This window comes from Peromyscus leucopus, chromosome 20 (genome assembly GCF_004664715.2).
Source record: "Peromyscus leucopus breed LL Stock chromosome 20, UCI_PerLeu_2.1, whole genome shotgun sequence".
Lineage (NCBI taxonomy): Eukaryota > Metazoa > Chordata > Mammalia > Rodentia > Cricetidae > Peromyscus > Peromyscus leucopus.
Genome location: NC_051080.1, coordinates 34,018,776 through 34,037,280, shown reverse-complemented (window position 1 = coordinate 34,037,280; position 18,505 = coordinate 34,018,776). Strand labels below are relative to the sequence as shown.

At 43.0% G+C, this 18,505-nt stretch overlaps 1 protein-coding gene across 19 annotated transcripts in view; it reads left to right on the top strand.

Annotated features, from left to right (window-relative positions):
• Positions 1-18,505, top strand: part of Rbfox2 (RNA binding fox-1 homolog 2) — a 240,092-nt gene that overhangs the window by 110,524 nt on the left and 111,063 nt on the right. The window contains exon 1 of one of the 19 annotated variants that reach the window (XM_028871044.2): positions 7,157-7,335. The exons of the other annotated variants lie outside the window; for them this stretch is intronic. Within the exon in view, the coding sequence (XP_028726877.1) occupies positions 7,321-7,335 (15 nt within the window). The 5' untranslated portion in view covers positions 7,157-7,320. Of the gene's footprint in view, positions 1-7,156; positions 7,336-18,505 lie in introns of those variants that run through there. 19 annotated transcript variants of the gene reach the window in all.

Genomic DNA, 18,505 nt, shown 5'->3' with positions numbered 1-18,505 from the left:
CCTGAAAATGGATTTTAACACAACTGTCAACATCTGCAATGACTGGGAGTGTCATTGTGTGCAGTGGGAGTGGAGGCTGCTGTTTCTTCTCAATGCCGTTTTGCCCTTGTTTTGCTTATATCTTCTGTGCCGATTGGATCTTTCCCCTTTGTGTCTTCTTATATCTAACACAGTACCCTATTTCCTACTACTCCCTACATCCCTTTCCTCATTTGCCTTTTGAACTTTGGTGCACACACAGTTAGCCAGATCACCAGGACAGAAGTTCTCTTAGCCTAAATGAAGGTACTTAAGAGAAAAGGCCTCATAAGCTCTCCCACTTGGAAGGCTCGCACAACAGTGTCGTCTTCTTTGCACTTCTGCTTCCTGGTTGTCACCATTCTGTAATAGTTCTGTCCATTCAGCTTTCTGTTGGTGAAAATGTTTTATAGTTGCTGTGTCCTTCGGTGTGTGGCTGTGGTTGAGGAATTGAGTATTTGAATACTCACAGAGGACCACCTCATGGTTCTAGACTTACATGTGCTTAATTTGATTAGAGTGCTGTTTCAGTTGGGTGGTTTTAACATACTGAGAATAAATTTACAACATTGGAAATGAGGCAGTTTGGAATGTTGATAATTAAATTAGCTTTAAATAAATGAGTAAGTTGGAGCCTCTTTTAATACTAGTATTTTGATTATTTTCACTATCATTTTCAAGTCACTGATACTGATGTTTATTTATGGCTTGTAGTGATGGTAAAGCTTTCTGTCCTTTTGGTAACTAGGAGGAAATTAGTAGCACTCTAACTTTATTTATAGGACTGGGTTAGACAGTTGCTGAGTGCCAGAAATGCCTACGAATAACTTTGACCTTCCATAACAAAGAGTCAAGGGATAAAATGAATGTTCCGTGACAGAAGGTCTCACTTGTGTCTGTCTGACACACAAAGTATTGCTTTCTAAAGGTGAAACTAGCCACAGACAAGGGGAAAAAAGACGTTTAAAGAGTTTTTAGAGCTGCCAAGAAGAAAAGAAGCAGGACATGGTGATAGAAAGCCAAGGGTTGGGAAGAAGGACCTCATCTGGATAGAGCATCTGGGGAGTCTTATTTCAGGGAAGGATGTTTAAGACTTGGAAGATAAGAGGAGCCAGCCTTGCCAAGAACAAAGGTTGAATGTAGAGGGATTTGGAGATGAATTAATAAAGGGCTTAGAGTTTGGAGGAGAGAGATGGAGTTTACGTGGTCAGGAGCTGACAGAAGTATATTCAGAGCAGTGATAGAGAGGAGAGAGTGGTTTGAAGACAGGTTGGAGGGTTGGGAACCTTGCAGAGCACAGAGGACATTAAAGGAGTTAGGATAGAAAAAGAATTCCAGTGGGTTAGGTGAAATGGAAGAGGTAGACTCAATGGAGTGCAGGACTTGGAAACTTTGATCAGAGGGAGGTGAAGAGAAGACAGATCTAGACAACTTCTTTGAGTTCTGCTGTGAAGTAGTGAGCAAAAAAGTAGTAGGGTGGCAGGTAGCTGAAGGGAGTGAGGGATGGAGTCAAAGGAGAACCTTCAATCATGCTTTATCTAGGCCAACCTGTCATTGGCTGTTTAGGTTTAATTTTTGTGTTTTACTCATGGAGATTGATGCAATAAACTTCCATTCACACTTGGTGTCTGTTCTCAGATGGGCCACTTGAGGGGCATTGCTGTGCCAAAGGCTGCTGCATTTCACAATTCAGGGTATTGCCAACCGATTTGCAAAGTCAAGAACTAATTCACAAGTTGTCCATCACTGTATGAGAGCAGAAAGGGAGGTTTTCAAAAGATGAGGTTAAGTGTTTCTTCTTTGACCACGGTCAGCAAAGAGGTGAGGTTTCCTGTAGTGACATAGGAAAGAGTAGATGGGTGGAGAGGGCGTCAAATTTTCACTTAGGGGATTGCATACATGTGCCATAGTGCGGGGGGGGGGGGGTACTTGGCGAAATACCCTTTCATTTTGTTGGAATGTAAGTAGATGTGTACATCTCTAGGCAGAACTGAAGATTTGGAAGTTGAGAAGACACTTTTCTTCTCTTTTAAAATGTCCAGTAAATTGTAGAGAGCACCAACTAAGAGTAGGTGGTAAGGAGAGAATGAGACAGGTTCCAGAGGTCCAGAAGCCTACAAGGGCAGCCTTGGTAGAATCGCCCGTTTACAGTGTGCAGTTGTGAACACACAGTGGGATCAGCTTGAGTGACTTTCCTTCTGCAGCATTGAGCTAATGGGTGCACATGCAGAGAAGACAGAGACTTATGTTTAATCAGGATGCGATTTTGCTGGCAGTGACAGAGCAAATGTTTGAGGGTATTTGCAAGGCAGGGGTTATAATTATAGTTCTTGAATCAGTTGGACAGAGGCAGTAGAAGACAAACTGGAGTGGGTAGACAATGCAAAGCGGCTAGGGTAGGAAGTAGTCTTAAGGTCTGAAATTATGGTGTTGGGAGTACTAGAGAAAGTCAGAAGTTCGGGGAGGTTCTTTGAGAGTATTTGAAACAAGACCCCCTAAGACAATGAAGTTTTCTGTTTCAGAGATGGTGGCCCTGGTTTCTTTCCCTTAGAATTGGAGAAAAAGTCCTAACAGATGTCCTGCTTGCCTTTGCCAAGAAGCCAACTTGGAGATTTCCCCCTTTTATGTATATAACTAGAGCTTATTTTATCTGTCCTTGATAGAACATAGCCTTACCTCACAGGACCCTTTTGTCACCTACAGTATATGCTTTGGTCAGTGCATCAGCAGCATGCATACCCTCAGTCTCTGTCCGCTCCTTGGCCTTCATTTTCAGTCTCTGTAATGGGCAGAGGTAGAATGCAGGGTGACATCCTAGTGGCCTTGCCAGTCTTGTAGCAAGGCGAGTAGGTATGGCATAGAAATGATCATGTCATCTTGTGCTCAACTTAGAGCCCCTTTAGTCAGTGCTGTGAGAATGTGCGTGGTGTTTAACCTCTTTTGACCTTACTTTACTTGGTTATATGTGATAGATAAAGTGTACTGGGGAGATGTTAATGAGGCACTGAATGCTGTTGTAGTTCACAATGAGCTTGGAGTGCAGAGTAGATGAGGCTGCTATTACTGCTGGTGCAGGGTCTATCCACTGCTGCCTTGCAGTGAGCCAGTGCTCTCTGACCAGCTTCTGGGATTGCCTGTGCATGAAAAGCACTTAGAGCCTTTGTTGCAGTGTGTATCTTGAGCCAAGAATCTCTGTATCTAAGAAGCTTCTCCTTGCTGATGTGGGTGCTGGACTTGGGGGCACATTTTGAGTAGCAGAGTTCTGTCAGAACTGCCCTATGGGATTCCCTGCTATTTTAAGCTGAGAGGAAATAAGGTAAAAAGAGGCTCATTCTTTTGGGCTTTTTTAAAAGTCAAGTTCAGCTGGACTGCCTATCTGATATCTCTAGCTTGCCTCCGCCCCCACCAAGGCAGGATCTCATTTTGTAGACCTGGCCTCTGTCTTTAAATGCTAGGATTGAAAGCATGTGCCACCATGCCCAGCCATCTAGCTTGCATTGTTGTAGTGAGGCTTATTGTTTCTCCCAGGCCTGGAGGTGGAAGAAATATAAAGTGTATAAAGATGTTTGCCTCTGGTTCTTAAATCTCATTGCCTGACTTTTCAGGTGTGTTCTTGAGAAATTATCCTGCCTCTCTATATATAGACTCTTCACCCCAGTCTTTCATAGTCACAGGGAGCTTACTCTTCATGGTATAAAATCCAGCACCTCTGTAAGCAGCAGTCAGTGTGCCTGCCGAGGGTAGCATTGTTTACAGCACCCACAAGCTGTTCTGAGTTATCTTTCCTTCCTAGAACTGAGCATACTAGAGATTTCTTCAGACCTTCCCTGGAAGAATGCCTCCTCAAACTGACCCATTCCCCCTGAACTAATAATACAGAGGCCAATCCAGAGCACAGGCACATAGTCTCTATGTGTGGGTTTTCAGGTAGCTGCGTAGTATGGAATCCTTAGACCCTTTTGTGGTGGTACCCAGGGCCCCCCACACACCACCCAAGCAGTTTTACTCGGCTGTGTCCCCAGCTCTTTAACATGAACCCTATGTTGCTATAAACCACAGGTTTCCTTACTTGACTCTGAGGATTGGAAAGACTTTTTTTCTCCTGCTTCTTTGGTTCTTTTGTTTAAAGGTAGAGAATGTGAGCATGCGTGGGCATGAACACAGGAGATTCCCTTGACTTGTCCGTGTCCTTCCTGTTGGTGAAATAACACAGCAGTTTATTTTCTGACTGTCCGCCTAATTGAAAAGTTATAATAAAGAAAGAATTGCATACATTTAAAACAAAAATTTTCAGATGGTTTCAAAGATGTCTCTAAGTGATTCTACCTGTGAGATTTGTAAAGGTGGTTTTCTGATTTTTGTGACATAGTTAGACTTTTCTTGCTTCATTTTGAGGATTTTTCCCATGTGATTTTCTCTGCTTTGTGACTGTTTTGTTTGTCAAGACAGGGTTTCTCTGTGTAGCAGCCCTGGCTGTCCTGGATCTCGTTCTGTAGAACAGGCTGGCCTCAAACTCACAGAGCTCCCCCTGCCTCTGCCTCCCGAGTGCTGAGGCCAAAGGTGTGTGCCACCTCACCTGGCCACAGATGCATTTTTATTTTTTTCTTATCCCTTAAAATGAGAGTATGAATATTTGTCCTTGATTGTGTTTGTTTTATTGATGCCACAGTTGATGAATGATTAAAGAATACAAACAAAGTCTTAAGTTGGGTATGGTAGCATAGGCTAGTACTTCTAGAACTTAGGAAGCTGAAGCAGAAGGATTGCTGTGAGTTCAGTGTTAACCTGGGCTACACATTGACACCGTGTCTTACCATCCCCCCCAACCCTTCCCCTAACTACAGTTTCTTAATGTGATGTTAACATGTTTATTTCTCATAGGTGAGGGCCAGGGCAGGTGACTTCAAATTTAGATCATTGACTGTGAGACAGGAAAATTGCATGTACTGAGTAGCTGTGGACATATTCAAGATTCTAAATAACAGTTTGTTTAATTAAGATTTGTTTTCTTAGGATTGGAGAGTTTCTCAGAAAAATAGTTTTCTTATTTAAAAAAATTTAAAGTAAAAATTCAGTGTCAGCTTTAAGCTTAAAAATTTTTACTCTGCTTTTATACTAGGAAGGAGGCAACCTTGTCTTCAGAAGAAGCAGAAAAAGGTTTTGTGGGAAGAACAGAAAAGGTCAAGACCAGTGGTTCTCAACCTGTGGGTCATGACCCCTTGGGGGGTTGCATATCAGATATCCTGCATACCAGCTTTTTAAATTTATGGCTCATAACAGTAGCAAAATTACAGGTATGAAGTAGCAATGCAATACTTTTATGGTTGGGGGTCACCACAACATGAGGGCCGCAGCATTAGGAAGGTTGAGAATCACTACTCTAGACAAAGCCGAGAACCCTGCCCCAGTCCACCAAGTCAGACTGAGCTGATGAGGGAGGGAGGGAGGGAGAGAAGGAAGGAAGGAAGGAAGGAAGGAAGGAAGGAAGGAAGGAAGGAAGGAAGGAAGGAAGGAAGGAAGGAATTGTTATAGGCTTCCTGCAGAGGCCATGCTTAGAGTGGAAGCAGCAGAAAAGGGACCAGGAGGGACCAGGCCCTGACTCTCAGAGAAACAGCGATATCTTCCAGGCATGTGGGACCAGAGCAGCACCGCAACAGTGCGGGGGACGGCTCGCCTTCCTGGGACTTGCATCTCCTACTCAGAGATTTCCCAAGCTGGAGGGAGCTGTTTAAACAGCTGTGTCAGAAGCACTTGAAAGGCAGGAGACTTTGTTTTTGTTTGTTTTCAGTTTTGTTTTGGTTTACTTTAAATAAGTTCACCAAGCAGAATATTCCTCAAAAACAGTAACATTTTGAGGATATTTTGTAGCTCTATGCCAATCACTATGCAAAAGATTCCAGGGCCAGAATTAGATAAACTATACCCGAAGGATGCAGAGAAGATTCGTATGGACATACCTGCTGTAGAGGTGGTGGATGCTGTGTTAGAAGCTCCAGGCCCAGGAGGGAGTAAAGTGCCAGTAGGGTGGGCCTTGGTTTGGTTGGTTTCACTTTGTAGCCCTGGCTCATTAGCTTCAGACTGTAGGATCTTCTTCCTGCCTCTGACTCCTGAGTGTTTGAGGTGGGAGTGCCTTTGAGTTTAAACGTGGCAAAGTGAGGTCAGGAAAGTGTGTGGGCATTGACGGATGGGGGCAAATTGAGCTGTTTTTGGAATGAAAAGCACCAGGACAACTGATTTGCTAGTTCTTACTCATTAGTGGTCATAATGGGTAGAATATTTGGCATGCAGAAGACACAGTGTTTAAATAGAAATTAGAAAACGTGGTGAGCAGGATTTGTGGCAGAGGATTAAACGGTATATATGCCTTTATCTAATTGCAGCTCCACCTGGGGTTTTTTGGGTGAGGAATTTAGACCCAGGCCTTGTACCCTGCCCTGTCCACATGCTCAGGTAGAGTCTGTGTAGCATGCTAGAGACCCAAGAGCTACACAACTCTGAAAGCCCTGATGCTGGTCCTTTCAGACACAAGGCTGTGTTAAGTAGGGACAGTAGTGATGACAGCAAGGACTAGGAATGATGAAGATGAAAAGCCCTTTTTAAAAAGAAAGAAAGGAGAACCTTTTTAAAAAGCGTGTATCTAAGTTTTCCTGTATTTTACAATCTTATAGATGGAGAGTTTTCAATGGTGAAGTCACAGAAAGCATAGTGGGCCCCAGACCAGTGTCACGGAAGGGTTCTGTGTGTGTGCCCGGCCTCTGCCAGGGTACCCAGAAGTATCAGGACAGGGGGCAAGCTTGGTACATTTGTCTTGATCTTGGAGGGCAGAGTTTGTTGGTTGCATCACTCATTTGAACTAATTTGTGTCTAGCACTAGAACCTGGTGCTGGTTGTTCATTACCAATGCCGCCCAGCCCTGCCTTTTGCAATAATCTTTGTGAGTGGCGATTGTGCCTGTAGAAGGAGAATGACAGAGAGATTCCCTGAAGGCAAATACAGAGAGTGTGTGCTGTACACTCCAGTTTAGACACTTGGGCCGGGAACTCCCTGAGAGGGGGGGGGAGGGCGGGTGAGAGGGAGGAGAGAACAACAGAACAGTCGGCTGGAGAGGAGGGAGGAGGGGGGAGAAAACTGGTGTGTGTGTGTGTGTGTGTGTGTTTTAAAGAGGATTTTTAGCTCAAGTGATTTTAGGGGTTCTCTCCACTTGATCCTTTGCCCCCCATTCTGGTGTCCTTTTTCCTCTCGTTCACTGAAGTGCTTTTGCAGTCCAGGCTCAACGCCAGCTGAGTCTGCAGCGGCTCTGCCATGATGTACCTCTGGGTGAGTAGAGTGCTGTGGTGAGGCTTCTTGCACTTGCACATATAAGGAGTGGAAAGCTGAGGTTCTGTTCCTGCACAGAGGCTCCGCAGAGCACAGGCCACAGCCCTTCCTCGAACAGGTGTGAGGGCCCTTGAACCCCGCAGATTATAATATTAGAGTCTGGTTTCTAAATGTTGTTTATCTTGTTAGACTTCGTGCAAGGGCTGAGCTCCCAGAGCAGTGCTGTCCCCTGGGCTTGGTAGGTTTGGAGAAGGCAAGTGGGCAAATGATGTGAGCTGGAGGTTTTAGGAGTGGCACTCTTCCTTGTGGGTCAGGATGGGCTTGCGTGTCATGTGTTGATAATCAAGCCACATCTGTAGATAGCACCAGTAGATGGCACAGTCCTTAATAAGCTTTTGTGAGTTTTTATCTAATAATTAATGTCCTTCACAGTTGTCTTGTGAAATAGGTCATTGTTGTTAAAAAAACTATGAGGGAAGTAATTAAGTCACAAAAAATGTCTTGCTCATAGTTAGAAACAAGGCCCATGACAGCTGGAATAGTAATTAATAACCAACCATTATAAAGCATTTTACATTTGTAAATCCAGAACTTAATATGTACCTTACTTTATTTTTAATTTTCTGGTAATTGTGGCATTATAATTTGTGATAGAGTGAATGAATATTCTATAGTTAGAGAAGTTTATAAATGGAAACTATAAAAACTTTTGGGAAAATGTCAGGGAAAAGAATACAGAGTCCTCTTCCTCCTTTGCTTTATCTGTAAAAACACTAACATCAGTAATCCCTTATAAAGATGGCGATAGCTGTCTTGAGCGGACAGCTGTTGTGTGTTGCTAAGGGAGACTATTAGTCCATGTGATGCCTTTGGCTACTAGCCAGATTTTGGAAGTTTCACTTTGCCCTTTGCCCTTCATCCCAGATATCTGGAAATGTAGGAACCTACTTGGCTCTGGGAAGCTACATTTGTAAATGCCAGAAGCCAACATTTTAGCGATGTTTGTGAAGATGGAGCTGGGTCACAGAGTGTGTATCTGTATGGCATGTTAGGGAGGCTTCTTTATCTCTTTCTTCTTTCCATTTGAATATGACCTTGAAATGTAATTTCCTCCCCTCTATTGATTGATTTTTGTAGTACTGTATTTATGAGAACTCGAGGGTTTGCTGGTACACTAATGCACACTAAGTAGTTTTCGCTGGGTGGGGGATTGATCCACGTCCTTCTCTGGAAGGATATGCTCTTCTATCTTTTGATTGTTTTTAAGAGGGGTTATGAAGGGATAGGAATTGAATTAATCTCATTTCAGCTTACTTAGGCTTGATGAAACTGACACTGACAGTCTCCTTCCTTATTTCTTCGGTGGCTTACCATTACACATGTATTTATCTTAGTCCAGCTACTATATTAGAACAGCTTGCCAACTAATACACCACATGCTGCATTGAGATGCTGTTGTGCCAAGAGAACTGGAACAGCCAAAGGGTCTTGTGATTCCCCTGGTTGTGTTGACCATCTGCATCTGCAGTTGTCACTGTGTGCCATAAACTTTCACTACTCACCCGTTCGTCCGTCCGTCCGTCCGTCCATCCATCCATCCATCTGTTTACTTACTTATTTGAAACAGGGTCTCTTTATGTAGTTCTGGCAGTCCTGGAACTCAATGTATAGAACAGGCTGGGCTTGAACTCACAGAGATCCTCCTGCCTCTGCCTCCTGAGTGCTGGGGTTAAAGATGTGTATCACCAAGCCCTGTTCATAAAAACAAAAATGTTAATTTCCAGGGATGGAGAACAGCTCAGTGGATAAAGTACTTTCTGTACAAGCATAAGGATCTGAGTTCAGATCCCCAGCACCCATGTGAAGGAAAATATGGGTGTGGTAGTGTGTACCTGTAACTTCAGCACTGGAGGAGGAGGGTAGAGACAGGAAAGCTGGCCACCCTGATCTGACGAAGAGTTGGAGTGTTAGAGACTTCACTGAATGCTACTTGTACCCTTCCCAATTGTGTGGCTGTGAACGAGTTACTTAACCTGCAAACCTCAGTTTCCTCATTTGTTGTGCAGGGAAATTAGTTCATACCACGTGGTTATCATGATTGAAGAAGACCTGTAAGACAAACATGACAAACATAGGCACACTGCAGGTGCTCAGTAAATAACTAGCACACAACACCTGTGCGTACTTTGTTTCCTTCCTTTGTTTCAACAGTCTCATGTAGCCAAGGGTGGTCTCAAACTGAGTAGACAAAGATGGCCTTGAACTTCTGGTTCCCCCATTTCCCCAGTTACTGAGATAGGCATGTATCACCCTGCTCTTGCTCTTGCTGGCCAGCCTTTTGCTTTGAATATTTGCATGAACAGACTGCAAATCATCCCTGAATTTTTTTTTCCATTGTGTTGAGGATGTCCTTAAATTCACGTAGGGAGAACTTTGACAAACACAAATTAGTTTTATGTGAAATAGTCACCCTTATTGATATTTGAAGTGTTAGTGGGTAGGAAGCCCTCATTACGGCTGCCTTTCAACTCTTTTGGGAGTATGTGCCATACTATGGAGAGTCCTTATGTCATTTATTCACCCTGTCTTCATAATCTTAAATGATGGAGGCAAGGAAGAAAGAGACAGAAAGAACTGATTCTTATGTTAAGCAAACATGCTTGCTTGATGATTATGTGATTTTTATCAAGTAAACAAAATTATACCGCACTTTCCAAAATTCCCAGAAGACACGGCCTGCTCTCCAGTCTGAATTGAGTTTGGTTCATCTGACAGTGGGAGCTCTTACCTACATGGTGTTTGGCTGGACTTTTAGATCTCATTTGAACTGTTTGGTCATCAGTCAATTCTGTCTTAATAAATCAGTTCATCCAGTATTTAAGGAACTCCTGAAATGAGTGGAACCATCTCTTGCAAATACAAAGATGGTTAAAGACATCTTGTGTCCTCAAAGAGTAAATACAGTGTATGAAGAGTGTATATAATAGGGATTGTTATCAGATTTTATTCAGTCAAGAAAGTTCTTTTATGTATTGCATTGTTTTATTTCATTCTCACAACATTGCTAAAGGATGTCACTACTGCACAAGTGAGGAAGAAGAGATCAAGAGAGAGTTCATATTACTTAGCAAATGGCAAGGCCAGAAACTCATCTCTTAAAGAATGGCCTTTATTTCTTTAAGTAGCCTATTGAGTACTCACATGTCTGATGGACATAGATGTACCACTTGCAGTCCTTAACAACTCTGGAAGTTCTCCACCCCTGCATTTTACACATTGGAAAGCAGACAAGTGTGAGTTACAGGTAGGATGTGTGTCCTAAAGCACACGGCACCCCTCCTAACCTCTCTCTTATGTGTTCAGGGGTTTCCTGTTGGCACCACTGCACTCAGGGTGACGACCCAGGGACAGAGTAGGGGAAATAAGGAGATGTGAATTCTGTTTCACCGCCATTGGTTACTTGAGCCATGCTTTGCAGGTTGTGGAAAGGATGTGATAGTGCTTAGGAACATTCTTGAAATGTTCGTGGAGTCCTTAGAAAAAAGTCTCTTTCGGCCATTTTAGAATGAATAGCAGCAATCCGTGGGTATCTTAGGCTGAACATCGGCCTTGCTTGTGCTGCATCAGTGTGCAACATTTCAGAGTATTAGGTTCAGATTTCCAGAACAGGACGGGTAGACTAGTGATGTAGTTTCTGTGAAAATATAAGGCAATAATAACAGCACCTCTTAAATGGAAGTTATATGCTAATTTTTTTAGTGACCACCTTCCACTTGCCATTCTAATGGGTGTATAGGACTAGAGAATGAGACAATAGTAAATTGAATGATCACAAAATGTAGTAAGCGTTCAGCTCAGATAACACAAGGCTGGGTACTACAAATGGGTACTTGGCAGGGAAGAGCCGTAAAAGACTTTAAACGGGGTTAGGAGTACATGAAATAGAATTTACAGTTGGTTTTTGTTTTCTTTTTATTGTTTTCGAGTTCTCTATTCAGACTAAAGCAGAGTAAACATGCAGCGAAGTACAGTGACCGTAGTGAAGCGGCCTCAGGGACAAGGCCGGTAAGTGGGACTCTGGGAGAGAGACTCAGGTAAAATAGGCGGGGTGCTGCCATGGTGTGGGTGGGTGATAGGCTTTTGTAGAGGAAAGGTGAAGGCCATTATGGGCTTGATTTGGGAGTTATTATTTGGGGGGTAACTTTAAGATGTTCAGAGAGGAAATACTGTTTTGGTAGCTGTCTACCCAGGTCCAGGAAACATGGAAAGGTAGAGGTTTACTTTGTGAAAAACTGACTGCACAAAGTGTCCCAGAAACCGCATGCTTCAAGTAAGACTGGTTCAGGAGGAAGTGGAGGGCAAGACAGGAAGTTAGTTCCTGATGGAGTGGACAAGCCCTGACAGGAAACAGGGAGCCTGTTCTTCTGGAGTAAACCCAGGATGTAGAAACCAAGGTAAGAGATTGGGGGTCAGCAACAGGATGGTCGCTAGTGACTTTAACAGGAGTCATTTTGGGTGAATGATGAGGACAAAAATGGAGTTAATGGGGGAGTGGCAAGGGAATAAGATAGAAACAGTAGATGCAGAAGTTTGACTCTGAGGAATTCAGTGGGGAGAAGCTGTGTTCATATTGGTTTGAATACAAGAGACTTCTGACAGGGAGTATATAGCTCAGTGGCCAAGGCTCAGGGTTTGATCTCAGGTACTCCAAGAATATAAAATACAATAGAGTACCTCCATGTTGAAAGGTGAACTGAGGACATCCATTAGAGTAAAGAAGTGGAGTATATGAGAGTACGGAGGATACTTGCTTGTGCTCTGAGAAGGTAGGATTGGCTTTGGGAGTAGGACAAGCTCAGAGGAGAGAGAAAAATAAATAGTGGCTTGAGGAATTAAAAGGATTTTCTAAAAGAGAATAGATGACTAAAACACATACACACACTCATTCTCTCTCTCTCCCCCTCTTTCCTCCCCCCTCTCTTTCTGTGTGGGTGTAGGTGTAGAACTTTAGAGAATTCCATAAAACCTGTGTGCAGGGCCTGAGTAGAATGGAAGTTATTGGTGAGAAACATTACAGACTCTTGGTTATCTAAAGCACTTGAGAATGACTGGGCCAGCCATGGTGGTGTGTGCTCCTGTAACCCCAGCACTCTGGAAGGTTGAGGCAGGAGGACTGAGAGTTCCAAGCCAGCCTGTGCCATAAAACAAAACTTGGTCTTAAAAAACAAACCAAAACCTAGGAGACTGCTTATTCTAATGAAGATCTACTAATGGATCTAAGCAAGGTGACGTATCATCAGATTTATATATTAAAAAGATGACAAAAGTCTTCCTTTGTTATTGCAGAATTTACACTCTGAATAAATTTGGGTTAGTACATAACATCTTAGAAAGCCAGGTGAGATCTCATACCTGTAATGCAAGTACTTGGGAGGCCAAGGAAAAAGAATTGCTTCGAGTTCAAAACCAGCCGGTGTACATAGTGAATGAGTTCTAGGCATCCTGAACAACAGAACGATAGTCTATCTTCAAATAAATGAATGAATGCCCAGAAAACTGGATTTGGGGGATGGCTTGGTCAATAAAACACTTGATGATTATATGAAAATACCAGGCATGGTAATAGCACTTTCCCCCACTGGGAAGTTAAAACAGAGACAGGAAGATGGATCCCCGAGAGTCTCTGGCCTTGCAGTCTGACCTAATTGGCAATCTCCAGGCCAGTGAGAGACCCTGTTTAAAAGGAAGCGATGTCAACCCTGGGGTTGTTTGCAGGCCTCTACACACACACACACACACACACACACACACACACACACACACACACACACACACCTGCACACAATATAGCCAGAAACATTAAAAGAAGAAAGTTCAGTAAACTCTTAGGTTATTATGTTAATAATAAGACTTAAGCAGTTAATGTACATTAGCTGAAATTATTGTGTTCCATTCATTGTGTTGTGGGTGGCAGAAGAGCAGCAAGCAAGGTGGGGAGTCTTCCATAGATGGTTTTCTCTCCTTGTTTAAGCTGGTAAGAGAGAGCAGATTGAACACATCGAGAAAAGCTCTGATAACTCTTAGGTACTTAAGGAAACAAGGAAATGTGACCATGGATAGTTTCATTGGAATAAACAAGACCAAGTGAAGAATTCATTTTGGGGCCTATAAGGAAGCACTACAAGCAGGGGATCAGGTAGGAATAAGCAGAGATTGGAAGGGAGATGTGACTGGGGTGGAGAGGACAGAAAGGGATGGTCTGGAGAGCTTGGGAAGGCCGCCTCTCTCACTGCCTGTGGGAGAAATCTGAACTTTGTCCAGGATTAGAATGGCTAGTGTTGGCAGGTCTTAAGTGTGTGGCTCTCTTTAGGAAGAGAGAAGGGAAAGCAAGTGGAAGCTCTTGCCAGAGTCTCAAGCAAGAAGCTGGGAGTCTGAAGGGTTAGCTTGCTAGACCCAGGAGGCAAGTTTTGGATATGTGTTAAGAAGGAGAAACCGCCGGGCAGTGGTGGCGCACGCCTTTAATCCCAGCACTCGGGAGGCAGAGGCAGGAGGATCTCTGAGTTCGAGGCCAGCCTGGGCTACCAAGTGAGTTCCAGGAGAGGCACAAAGCTACACAGAGAAACCCTGTCTTGAAAAACAAAACAAAACAAAAAAAAAAAAAAAAAAAAAAAAAAAAGAAGAAGAAGGAGAAACCTAGGTACTCAGCTGTTGGCTTGAGGAATTAGAATGGAAAGGACTGTTTTTATGGCTTTTTTGTTTGTTTGTTTGTTGTATTTGTGCTATCTATTAGGTATGTACATGGATCTGGAGCTCACAAGAGACGTGTGAGTCGTAGGTAGAAGGTTGAGGTTCATCGTGTATACAGGTGAATATTTAAAGCCCAGGGATTAAATGTAATAGAGAATAGGCCGAGATCAAAACCCTGAGTTGTCTCTGAAAGTGACTGAAAAGAATGGGTTGGCTAGGGGAAGACTAGACAAAGTCGCCTGGAAAAGAGAGTGCTACTAGGTTTGGGTAGTAAGACCAAGTAATTGACATTGGCCTTGGTAGGGTGTTAGGTTAGTGACTAGGAAAAGCTATTTTGAAGAATATTGGTGTGAACTGCATTGTTAATTGGTAGGTGTAGGTGTCTGTTGAGCAGAGAACAGAATTGGGCAGTAACTGCAGGGAAATGTAGACTGAAGGACTTTTACAAAGGTAAGTGTCAGGCATGTGTCATGCCAGTGGGAAAGATCAAAGTAGAGATGAAGAAATAGAGGGTGCTAGAAAGAAAAAGGCTAGTACAGGAGCAGAATATGTTTCGTCCAGCCCGGTACGCAGGTCTCTGACGGCAAGGAGGGAATCTATCTGCCTTACTGCCAGGTTAGATGGGAACATTGGTTTCATGGAGGTCTTCTGGTTTTATCTTCTTTCTCTGTTGTGTCCCGTGAACGTAGCTGAACCTTGAATCTAAGGAGTGTCGAATACTACAGCTGTTACGCCCAAGGAAAGGTGTAATGAGTAGTATTAGACTGTTGCATCTAAGCTGCCCTAGGAAGAAAGGAGGGACATGATGGGGAGTAAAGACAGGAAAAAGGATGGAGTCACTTTCTAGACTGGAAAGCATAAGAAGGTTGAGAACTGCTGTAGTGGGAAACCAGCACACACAAACTCTTCTTTAGATGCTTGACATTGTAAGAGGTGATGGTGGTGTTAGCCTGATGCTAGTAGGTGGTTCAGGTGAAGAGTTGAAAAATATATTTGGTGCTAAAAACATTGAAAACAAATTCTAGGAGGCCAGATGTTGGTTCAGTATGAATGTTGAAGTCCCGAAAAGAAGACAAACAATGGAATTGAAGACAGGACTGAGACTAGGAAGTCAGTAAGTGGAACCGCTTTTAAAAGATGTGCGGTTTGGATGAGGGCAGGGTAGGGTTTGGAAGTTGTGCTGGGAAGCAAGGAAGATGCTTGCCTCTGCCAAAGCAGGTGAACAGCTTTTGCTGCAGCAACAGCTGTATTCTCAGGAGCTGTCAGGCTTCCTTTAGAGCAAAGGGGTAGGGCGCATCGTAGAATTGAGGGTGGATTTTTAGACGAGTCTGCTAAGGATACTGTTGACCTCAGTTCTTGGGAGTAGAAGGTAGGATTAGGAACAGATGTAGACAAGCATTCATGAGCTGTCCCTTTAAGACAGCGACAAGGGGAGATGAGGCAGATGGGTTATTTTGGTAGTCTCTCAGAAGAACAAGGAGCTTTAATGAACCCATTGGGCAGGAGCAGCAGTCTCAGACATACTTGTGCATCAAGATTTCAGATGGCTGAGCTCGGCCTTCCAGCTTTAGATTCCTTGGATCTGAGTGGGCCTGGAACTTTACATTTCTAGTAAGTTTCCCATGATGCTGATGCTGCAGGTAGAGAACACACTTTGAGAACCACTGGTCTAGAGAGATGGTTGTGGTTAGTTGTGAACTGTAGCTCGCAATAACGAATACCCTAGCAATAGGCAGAAGAACTGACACCGATAGAGATATGGCTTCATGTATTGTAGGCAAGCACTGGACCACTGATCTTTATTCTCAGCCCCAGAGTGAATGCCATGTGTTATAGCTGTTCTCACCCAAACTCTGAGTAGTTCATATCTCAATCAGCAGTGAAAGTCACATGCCCTACACTGGCCTGGTGGCCCTATTGTTGTTCTCCTGCTTAAGTGTTGGCCCCGTGTTTTTAGAAGCCTTTCTGTTTGCTCCCCGGGTGTCATACTGACTGACATCTAATATCTGAACATATCAGGCAGACTAGTTGCCTCCAGGCCGCAGCACTTAGCCATTTCACTGCCCTTTTCTCAGATGTCAGAAAGGAGTAGCCTACATATGTGCTGATTCCTTTCTTGTCTATCTTCTAGTCTCAATTTTTATTTTTCTTTTATTTTTTTACTGTACCTACTACCGATTGATATTCTTCCTTCATGAAGTTGCAGGTTATTATATGTCCCTAGAAAGGTACCTGACACATAATGGACATTTGTAGAGTGAAAAGAAGCAAGAGTGCAAAATTTGGGTGGAAACAAGGACACCTGTGATCATTGGAAGGGACAGGCATGGAAGAGATGTGTGGTGGATACACTGGAGGACCTTGAACATTGTCACTGTTTGCTGAGCCTAGAAAACTCTTGACAGTTTTTCAGCACAGTATCACGCATGTAGTATCTTGAAACACTTTTTTAAAATTTGGGTTTGTGGAAAGGATGGTTTGAAGAGAGACTATGATGAGGGAGACCTTTTCCCATTGTAGTCATATAGGAGAGAAAAAAAGTTTGGAGATGAAGGGTTGGCGGTGAGGATAGACTTTAGTTAACTGAGTGTCTTCTGTAGAAATGCTAATGGTGGCCAGCTTCTGATTCCACAAGAAAGCTGGTTTTTTTTTTTTTTTTTTTTTTTTTTTTTTTTTTTTTTTTTTTTTTTATGATTGTTCTAATGTGGCCTTTAACTTTGAGTATTCTTAAGTATATTTGCCATGTTTCAAACCAGAGTGTAGTGCTTTGCTGTTACACAGTTTATAAATTAGAGAAGAAACCAAGGATTGTAGAGACTCATTTTTCCATTTTAAACTGTTTGGAGGGCTAAAGCATCGTTGTGTTTATGTGGTCTACACATGGGCCAGAGACTCTGGAGGTCACTTTGTGAGGTCCTTTGTTCCATCGACAAAAAGCATCTTAGGAATGGTAGTCACTTACTCTCCCCCACTTTCTTGGATCTGGAAATAGGGATTGTTTTTAAAAATGACATTCCTATGTGAACATGAGCTACTGCCGCTCTTCACATGCTTCTTCTGATAATCTTCACTTTTATTAAAGAAGAGAACACATGCTGCCTAGAGTGCAAGTCTAGCGTAGAGTAGGCACTTCACAAACACCGCACAGAAAGAAGGCTGACTAGTTATCACATGTAGGTGTAATGAGCTGCCAGTGGAGCAGTGTCCACTTGAGATCCCGGGATTGTATTCCATTGCTCTGCACTGCTCTGAGGCTGAATGCCTGTGGGTCTACTAGCTTTGGCCTTAGACTATAGATCATTCAGAAGCTAACTGAATTAAGACTGGATTACGTTATTTAAAGTAACTGTTATATTTTTTTCGTGAGTATGAAATGAACTGCTTAATATGTAGCAGTTTTAACAAGGTCTGTACATTCCTGGAAATCAGACCCAGTGGCTGTGGCTCTGTTGTGCATTGTGTCACACCTGGTTACATTTCCATCACTGGCTCAGTCATTAGTTGGTTCTGTGGTCCTTAAGGCATACGATCTTTATGCTGTTGTCTCGAATCTAAAATGGGTGCAGTTACTTCTCAGTACTGTTTTAAAATGATATTCTTTAGGGAATTTGAAAAAAATTTAGTGTGTGTGTGTGTGTGTGTGTGTGTGTGTGTGTGTGTGTGTGTGTGTGTACACACATACAGAGTTGGTTCTCTACTTCCACCGTGTGGATTCCAGAGATTGAACTTAGGTTGTCTGGCTTGATGATAAGTGCCTTTACTCACCAAGCTATTTTACCAGTCCAGAAAAGCAGATATCCAAAGATTCTTAATGATTATTTTGTTTAATGTAGTTACAGTTATTACAGTTACTGTTAGACCAAAAAAGTGTTTTGGGTTAAGATGAGCTGAAAGTCTCCCTAAATAGTACAGTAAAGCAAAGGGGAGAGGTGTTAGTAGGATATATTTTTAGGGGGAGCAATTGCTGTGTGATCTTCCTGTTAGGTCTCATTATTTGCAGAGGTTTATATTTTTTTAACTTCTAATTTTTATCAAATTTAAAAGTAAATGTCCTGGACTCACTGAAAATGAAAATCATTGTGTATGGTACTCAATGCCATTCATTTACAGATATCCACTGACAGAGTAAATGTCAAGATTGTTAAGACAGCTGAGATTGGAATGGAGAGGAGACTAGGAATCACCAGATGTTTCCTGCAGATGAAGTGTTGGGTTAGCTGTTCACAACTGTTACCTTCCTTTCTCTTTGCACAAGGAAGCAAGATTCAAACCTAGGCTGAGCATGGTGCCTGTACTCCCAGCACTCAGGAGGCAAGCTGGAGGCCAAACCCGGTCATGTGACAGAGCTCTGTCTTTCAAAAAGATTCAAACCTTGCTGAAGTGCTTCAGAATTGAGTGAGCTTCAACTAGACTGTGATAGACG